Below are 8,781 nucleotides of genomic sequence, written 5' to 3'. Positions count from 1 at the left end.
TAGTAACCACTTGAGCACTCCTGGTTCAGCAAATCTCCTTCACTAATAACTGCAGTGATCTAGCAGGCCCTGCAAGGCATCCTGGCCTTCTGAGAAAAAGCCAGGAGGGCAGGAATACATGTTTCTAGGATAAGCCAAAGACTGATATTATCCACATACAAAGCATTTGTTAACCACCAGCTGGGATTTCAATTACGCTGTCACTTTACTGCATCTTAATGCATTTGTGCTGATATTCCCTGTGCTGTACATTTGGAATAAGCTGATAAAACCCAATGAGCCTGCAAGAGCTGGTAGAAGGGCTGGCTGAGAGCTCACCCACTTGAAAGAGGAAATCGGGAAGAGCCAGGGGTACCCTGGGCTGGCCATGATGAAGTGGCAAGACACCCACCAACTTAACTGCGGCAGTGGGGAGCTGCTGAATGGCTGCACCTGTCGGGTGGACGACAGCGACAAAGACTAATTAAAACACAGCTAATTACGCGTTATGGGAGGAAGGAAACACGGCTGCAAAGGCATAATTTAATGAATGGGAGCTTGGTTAATTAAGGGCAATTAATGGTGAATACGGATGGTAATAAAGCGAGTAGAGCAGCGGCGCTCACCGCGCGTTAACGGAGAGGTGGAGCGCCTGCCTCGGGCGGGGGCGGGACCCCGGCACGGATCCCGCGGGGGGCGATGGTGGTGATGATGGTGATGATGATGATGATGATGATGATGATGATGATGATGATGATGATCTCATCCGCGGCCAATCAGCACCGCCCGCCCCTGCCGCGCCCCAGCCGCTCCGCCCGGCGGCGCCGGGGGATGCTGGCGGCCGCGCTGCCCGGGCGCGGCACCGTGCCGGTAAGCGAAGGGGCCGGGCCGTGCCTCGCCGCCCGGCTGGCGGCGCAGCCCCGCTCGCCATGAGCCGGGCGGAGGCCGAGCCCTGCTCCCGGGCGCTGGCGCAGGCCCGCGCCTACCTGGGGCAGCGGCGGGGCCGCGTGGGCCCGGCGGGGCCCGAGGGCGGCGGGCGCCGCGATTACCTGGTGGAGGCGGCGCGGCAGCTGCGGCTGGCGCTGGAGCGGGACGTCAGCGAGGACTACGAGGAGGCCTTCAACCACTACCAGAACGGCGTGGACGTGCTGCTCCGCGGCGTGCAGGGTGTGTGCGACCTCCCGGGGAGCGGGGCATCCCTCCGGGGACACCAGCCAGGGGACCGGGGCATTCACATCGGGAGTTCCGTGAGGGACCAAGGTATCCCCGCAGGGAGAATGACAAGGGGACGGGAAAATCCCGCTAGGGACTGTATTGAGGGCACTGGGGCATCTGTCCAGGGAGCGCATCCCTTCCGGAGAAGGGCAGAGGGCTGGGGCATCCCCCTGGGGACTGAGGCCAGTCCTTCGGGGCCGAGCCGGGCCCCTCACACCCACCCTTTGCACCGACCGCAGTTGACCCCAACAAGGAGCGTCGGGAGGCCGTGAAGCGGAAGATCACGCAGTACCTGCGGCGCGCCGAGGAGATCTTCAATTGCCACCTGCAGCGGGCGGCGGGGGGCGGCAGCACCACGGCCACGGTGAGGGGCTCTGGGGACAGTGAGGCTGGGTGGGCTGGCAGCCTTCTGTGACGCCGGGAAACGGGCCTGGGCGTGTGGACACGCGGATAAAGCAGCCCCGGTGGTCCTCCTTGTCTGCCTCTGCCAGATGCCACGCTAAGATGGTGTAGAGAAAACGGCAGGCACATGGAGCTGCCGAGTGTTCTGGCTGCCAGTGGCTGCAAGGGAGCTGGCAGCTCTTCGTCCTGCCTGGATCAAGGAGCCGAGGTGGGCCCAGGCAGCCCAGGGTGCTTCCAGGACCCCACCCTCCAAAGTGTGTATGCTTGGCTTGCTGCCACCGTAGTGGGTATGGACAGTTTTGTGGAGACTGAAGCCACTGCAGGGAACCACCCTGTCAAATGTTAGAAATGTCCTCTTCCCATCGTTTCCATCTGTATGGAAACCAAAGACAATGGCTGCTTTCTGCATTGTGGGAAGGAGGTGGTTAAAGAAGGGAAAGGGGAGTGAGGCAGGGCAAGGTCAGAGCCTACTGGGAAGAATGCAGGGAGAAAGACAACTATCTTCCACACAGATCCCCTTAATGTTGAAACAGTCCAGGTCTAGCTTCAAATTTTGGTGCAATTTTTACCTCTGCTGCAAGTGGTCTTTCCCTAAAAAATATAAAAATCTAAGGGTTGGCCAAGAAAATTGTCCAGCTGGTGATAGAAATGAATCATGGCCATTGCAGTGTTTTCTTTGCATGTTGACTAGCTGGGCAGTATTGTTGCCTCCTCTGGAAAATGCAGGCGCTTTTTTCACCCACTGTAATAGACAACAGCATTTCTAGCTCCTACGTCATCTTCTCTTACCACCTTGCAGGGCTACAGCAGCCTGCGCTTCCGGCCCATCAGGACCCTGAGCTCAGCAGTGGAGAACCTGAGACGCTGCAAGGTTGTGGGAGTGATTGATAAGGTAATGACTTGACCTGGAGATGTGGGGGTGAGGCTGGGGTGGATCAAAGGGAGGGTCCTAGCAGCTGGAATGGGGGTGCCAGCCCTCAGCACATCCATCAAGCGATGTTGGGGTATCTATCCACACCATTCCCACCCAGAAAAACTCATAGGAGAGGACTCAAGACCCCTTAAGGAGTTAATTGGGCAATCTGTTAATGTTCCCATTACTTTTGCTTACCACACCTCCCAAGATATTTACAGGGAGGTTTATGCACCTCATTCTTTCCCACATATGGAATTGTGTTTGATGCCCAGGTGCCACAATGGTGGAGTCCTGTGGATAATCTAGACTTCAGCAAAAGCTGAACTATCCAGATGAAGAAACTAATTAGAAGTTAACTATCTTGGAGTGAAGATGCCAGGCTTACTGTATCCACACACATGGCACATTGTTCTCCACTGCTGTTCTCACATCTCAGTTTGGTTCAGTCAGGACTGATGTGATCCTCCTGTCCTGCCGAGCCCAGTTTGAGCCCAGAAAGAGCACTGTGAAACCCTTCAGTGTGAAGGAAGTAAAACCGGCATGGGAGTTGGCATGCCACCTTGGCATGCCACCTCTTGGTTTAATTAATTTCCTGCTTCTTGGCTGCATGGCTATCTCCTTGCCAATAACCTGTGTTTTGTCTTTCAAAAGTAGGGGTCTGAGCCTCACAAAACTCTTCCAGTTGGGTGGGAGTTTGTTTCACTTCCAGAGTTGAGACCTTTGGGTCATTCCTATAGGCTGTGTGTTGGGTCGCCACTTCTGACCAGTACTGTGTATACTGTCCCAGGTGCAGATTGTCCAGGATCCAGCCACTGGTGAGACCTTCATACTCAAGGTGGGTGTTTTCAGTTTCATCTGCTTGCTTCTCCCTCTCAGGCTGGGGCCACCTTGTCCAAGCTGATGGGCAGGTGAGAGGATAACAAATAGCAGCTCTCAAAGGCTGGACGAAGTTCGTGGCTCAAAAATCTTCTTTTGGCTGCCTCAGCCATCCTCTGTGATCAGAAGGGAAGTGGTTCCCCTTGGTCATCTGTTTCTCTGGCTTGTAACACTTCAAGCCTGTGCTAAACTGGGTCAACCCCTGAAACAGGTTGTGAGGTGTGCTCAGTACAAGTCCTAGGGTATTTTTCAGTGCCCTTGGAACTAACAATGAAGTACTTCATTAACTGGACAAGGAGGATCTGGCATGAGAGGGAGAAGCATCATTTCCAGGGGAGGAGGAGAAAGGGTTGGGATGGTAGGTTCCTCCCTGAAGGGAGCAGGGTGGCTGCAAAGGGGTCAGTGCTCTGGAGCAGCTGTGCCCTCGGGGTCCCACAGTGCAGATGGGGATGCCCTACCTTGGCAGAGCTGTGCCCAGCGCTGCCTTTTCACAGCTGGGTGCTGGGGACAGACAGAGCTGTATGAGCCACAAGTTTGTGTAGATGGGGAGCTCCATCATGGGTGACCTGGGAGCAGCCGCGGGGCTTGGCAGAAGGCACACTCCCTTCTGCCTGGCCTCCAGCCCTGCCAGGTGCTGGGCTGCACAGAGTCCAAGTCCCTACCGTGCTGTACCACCCATCTACCTGTACCTCCTCAGAGCCTCCCCAAATCCCACGTTGAGACCCGTGAGCGACAGACCATCATCCCTCATGGGGTCCCCTTCATGGTCAAGCTGTTGTGCTACTATGTGAGTGAGGACTCCATCTTCCTCCATCTGGAGCACGTGCAGGGTGAGTGAGGACAGCCTCGCCTTCCATCTGTGAAGCATCCTTGTTTATCCCAAACTGTCCTTTCTTCAAAACACAAAGTATGTTTCTTCTCCTGTTTTGGGACTTTTTTTTATAGTGATAATGTAAGCTGTCTTCTTCATAGAAGGGTGGTGGGTACCAGGGCTTGGAGAGTTAGTTAATGAACAGAGGAGTTCAGCTGTGAATTGCAGAGGTTTGATCAGAACTGGCTGAGCAAGTAACCTAGAAATGGGCCTGTGGAGACCTACAAGGAGAAAGAGTTGTCTGTGTGTGGCTGTGTTATATGGAACCCAGCCTCAGTCTTTAGAGAGCCACTGCGCCTCATGGGAGGGAGCGGTCATGCCTTTAGGTAACAAAGTTGATGTGATTCAGCATCTTGGAAAGAAAAACCTCCTCATTTTACTGGCATTATCATAACAGGAAGGTGATGGAGAAGGAAAAGAAAGTGAGGTAGTTCACCTGAATGTTGTAAAACAAAACCATCTTTTGACAAGACCTTTATAAAAGGTTGCACTGGATTTTGAGATCATACCAAAGAGAGGAAATGGAAAATTAGGGCATAAGGAGCAGTGAGCATACTGGGGTTTGGGTACATCAAGGAGGCATACTCGAGGTTGTCCCAGATCCTGGTGAAGAAGTATGACAATGTGGAGGCTTCTCCCATGTAGCTTATTTACTCTGCTGGTTGAATGGATGTGTAGGGAGCAGCAGCTGGAGTCCAGTAATGATAAATGGAGGCTGACGTGGAGAACAGGCTCAACTCCTTGTGCATTGCCATGGGATGAGTTTACAGAAAGAAGCAAGAAGCCAGCACTGAATGTGGTGAGGCTGGGAAGCCCTGGCAACACGCTGTGGGCTCCAGGGTTTGTTGCTCTGGCTCCTTGCTGACCCATGGCCTCATGCCATGCTGTGGGAGCTCTCTGGAATTTCTGTCACACAGGAAGGAAAGGCTTTCAGGGGGAAGTGGGGATGGCAGTGGGATCAGGAGCATTTGTGAAGATGTGGCTTTTCTGTGACGTGGTAGTGGCAGAGATGGGATCAAAGAATGGTGTAGAGTGGGGAGAGGGCTGTTAAAGGAGGAGGGAATGGGACTTAGGTGTGTGCCAGGTCCTAGGGAAGCTGTAGCATTGGGCATGGTGTGCTTGTAGGGCAGGGCTGCATTCTGCATGGACTTGAGCTTTGCTGTTGGGGAGATTAATGATGCTCCATCACAACCTCACTGTGTGAGCCTTGGGCTGGGCCTGAATGGGCCATGTCAACAGTGGGGGAACCAGGGATAATTTCTGCCTCATCGCTTTTCTCCTTTCTGCTTTCCAGGGGGGACACTGTGGTCTCACCTCCGCTCCAAGTACTGTGTGCAGCAGGACTGTGCTGATTCAAACACCATTCAAGCCCTCCAGGACCATGGCACGGAGGATGGTGTGGGAAACTCCCAGGGTGGCAGCCAAGTATCCCTCCTCCCTGTTTGGACAGGCAGTGGCCTCCCAGGCTCTGTGAACTACCAAGTGTTGGGAAACACTGATGCCTCACTCCCTCAGGAGCAGTCCCCTGGCCCCGCAGACTCTGGCTCAGGGAACCACTGCCAGCTTCTCCTGGCTCCTGCTGGTGGCAGTGGGGCTGCACCTGGAGGACAGGATCTGAGTGTGACACAGACTGTGTCTGCTGTTGTGGACCATTTTCCAGCAGCGTCAGCCAAATGCCCTGGCCATCTTGCCAGCCAGGGCCTGGTTGTCTACCCGTGGAATGATCTAACCAGCAGCACAGGCTGCATATCTGAGAGAACAGCCTCCCAGCAAGGCCCCAGGCTTCCCCAGGGGCTTGTCTCTGTACCAAAGACTGTGAGAGGGGGCCAGCCAGGGGCAGGGCGACTGCCAGCTCAGAAAGTGTCTGAGGCCTCTCAGGCTCAGCCCCTCCTGACCCTGGGTGAGAGGCAGCTTCCTGCAGGAGTTGCCCTGTCCAGCTCTGGCAAACCCAGTGTGCCTGACCCAGCCACGTGGGAGCCTTCTTGGGGAGCAAGCCTGACTTGTGGCTGCCTCAGCAAACAGCCAGCATCAGGACAATGCAGGGCTTTGGCTTCCCATGGGCACAACCGGAGAGCGTGGGCTGTAAAGGAAGAGCAGGTGCAGCTGTGGGCAGCAGAAATCCTCCTGGCCTTAGAGGGACTTCACCAACAGGGTATATTGTGCCGGGACCTCAACCCCAGGAACGTGCTGCTTGATACAGCTGGTAGGTAATGCCCCTTTCTGCTGCCCCAAGGAGGAGGAAATTGGTCTCCCAGCTGGGAGACTGCTGCTTGCCCCATTTCCAGAAGATGTGAACTTTCTTGTGTTTGCTTTGGAGGAGGGTGGGAGTCTGGGAAGGTTTGGTATTTCTGAAATTGGAAGTGTGATCTCACTTAGGTTTTCCAAGTAATTATTACAAGAGATAGCTCTGCAGCAGGAGAGTCAAGGGCCATAACCACAGAAATGCATTGCCCCTGTTCCCATGTGGGGGTTGGCTGCCTGGGAAATCCCAGCCTGGGGAAGCTGAGACCAGCTGAACTGTGCCTCAGGTTAGTGGGACTAGTGGGTTAGTTTTCCCCTGCTTATAGTAACTGCCTGCTGGGGATGTTCTGGAGCTGTCCCATCCCTCTGAGCCATGGGTCTTGCTGTCACTGCAAGTCCCTGCTCAGCTGGCAACATCTGGGACAAATCGGAGAGCTACAAATTGCTTAAGAAAAATGCAGAGGGTTTTGCAAGGAGAAAGCTAACCTTCTCCCCCTCTTTTCCTTTAAAACCTGCTTCTTTCCTCACTACAGCCTGCACTGAGATCTGTGAGCTTGGAGCCTGCCTAAGCAGTCTCACCTGTTGGGCACCTCAGGCAAGCACTGGGAGGCCAGCAGAGGGGTGTGTGGTGCCAGGGGATGCTCAGTTCCTCTGTGTTCAGGGCATGACAGGGCCCCAGTGCCCTGGCTGCTCCCAGTGGCAGGGAAGTGTCTTGGCTTCATGCTACAACCAAAGTGCCCAGTCTTTCCTAACCTTCCTGCTTTTGACTTGGTGCTGCTCTCTCTGCAGGTCATGTCCGTCTCACCTTCTTTGGCCAGTGGACAGAGGTGGAGCCCCAGTACTGCAGCCAGGCATGGGAAGAGCTGTACAGTGCTCCAGGTAAGGGACGTGTCCCCTGGCTTCTCCAGCTCTCTGCCCAGTGGCTCCAATTGGACAGAGGGGCTCCTGCAGGCAGTGAAATGTGCCCAGCACAGTGTAGTCACTGGTGCCCCTTGTCTCCAGCTCTAACCCCTCTCTTTCTCTTTCTGCAGAAGTTGGGGGGATCATGGAGCCCACTGAAGCAGCTGACTGCTGGAGCTTTGGCTCTCTCTTGTATGAGTTGCTGACAGGAGTGGTAAGAGGCTGAGGAGCTGTGCAAGGAGGACAGGGGAGGAGGAGGCTTAAGGGCTGCCTGCTGTGTAGGGCTGGGAGGAAGCCTAGCCCTGCTGGCATCTCAGTTCTTGGCCAGGTTCCTTTAGACATGTGATTGCCAGTGCTTGTGCATGGTCTCTAGGTGTTAGGGGCCCTGGCTTTTAAATGCTGCTGTGTAGGGCTGGGGTTATGTGGCAATGATGATTCAAAGGGTGCTCCAGCCCTCCTTGGTGCCTCTGCTAACCATCACCCTCTGCCTCCTGCAGCCACTCTCCCAAAACCATCCATCAGGGATTCAGCCTCACACCCAGCTGCATCTGCCAGAGGGCCTCAGCCTGGCTGCTACATCGCTGCTCACTGAGGTGAGGGGCTTGGGTGGATGGGAGGGAGAATGGGACTAGAGGTTGGGGAAAGGCAGGATCCAGCCTGGGTACCATTTCCAGTGTCCCCATCTCCCCATCCTCATGTTCCATTGCTTTTCTCTGCAGCTCCTGCAGTACAATCCAAAACGACGCTTGGGCTCTGGAGGAGGTGGCATAACAAAGCTGAAGTCTCACTCCTTCTTCAGCACAGTCCCGTGGAACAAGCTGGTGGGCTAGGCAGGCTGTTCTTCCCCCAGGGAGGCGGGCCCTGGGCTGCTTCCCTGGCACTTGTGGCCGCAGTGGCACTGGCAGCACTGCCTGCTGGGGAAGGCTTGCCTCAAGGGCTGCCCTGAGGTGGGGCACACATGAGGTTCTGCAGCCTTACCTGTCCTTCTGTCTCGGCTTCTGTTCGTTGCCATCTCCAAAGAGGAGGTGTCAGGCTGGGGCTGTCTTCTCCAGGTCCTCCCTGGGGGGAAAAGGAACCTGGGTACCCACCTCCAGGAAGTGGTGGTGTTTCCCCTTCTTGGGGCATCTCTTCCTCAGCTCAGCACCCTGCCCTGGAACTCCCTTCCTGTGTTTTTTTATCTCTGCTGCTACCACAGTGACCCCCCTGCTCTGTTACTTTTTGTGGCTTTCAAATGCAGCCCCTCTGGGCCCTGCTGGCTGGAGCCCAAGCCTGCTGTCTCTGCCCCTCCCTGACTGCATGTGTGTGTGTGGGTCATCCTTGCTGCAGGGGTGACACAAGAAGGAGCCCTCTGAAAAAAATAAACGACTCAATATCACTTAAA

At 55.2% G+C, this 8,781-nt stretch overlaps 1 protein-coding gene across 3 annotated transcripts; it reads left to right on the top strand.

Annotated features, from left to right (window-relative positions):
* The first annotated feature begins 790 nt into the window (after positions 1–790).
* RPS6KL1 (ribosomal protein S6 kinase like 1) lies at positions 791–8,781 on the top strand. Of its 3 annotated transcripts, none has more exons than XM_041427929.1 (10): positions 791–1,146; positions 1,434–1,558; positions 2,396–2,488; positions 3,300–3,347; positions 4,086–4,218; positions 5,554–6,462; positions 7,290–7,379; positions 7,532–7,614; positions 7,898–7,993; positions 8,120–8,781. In XM_041427929.1, exons 1-10 carry the CDS (start codon positions 909–911, stop codon positions 8,228–8,230), a joined length of 1,926 nt encoding a protein of 641 aa, XP_041283863.1. In that variant the 5' UTR covers positions 791–908; the 3' UTR covers positions 8,231–8,781. The 3 variants fall into 3 exon arrangements, with proteins under 3 accessions (XP_041283863.1, XP_041283769.1, XP_041251609.1); XM_041427835.1 differs by having other exon boundaries at positions 791–1,239; XM_041395675.1 differs by lacking the exons at positions 7,290–7,379; positions 7,532–7,614; positions 7,898–7,993; positions 8,120–8,781 and having other exon boundaries at positions 791–1,239; positions 5,554–6,963.

Source organism: Onychostruthus taczanowskii, unplaced genomic scaffold, assembly GCF_017590055.1.
Source record: "Onychostruthus taczanowskii isolate IOZ18803 unplaced genomic scaffold, ASM1759005v1 scaffold1, whole genome shotgun sequence".
Taxonomy (NCBI): domain Eukaryota; kingdom Metazoa; phylum Chordata; class Aves; order Passeriformes; family Passeridae; genus Onychostruthus; species Onychostruthus taczanowskii.
This window is presented reverse-complemented; position numbering and strand designations above follow the sequence as displayed.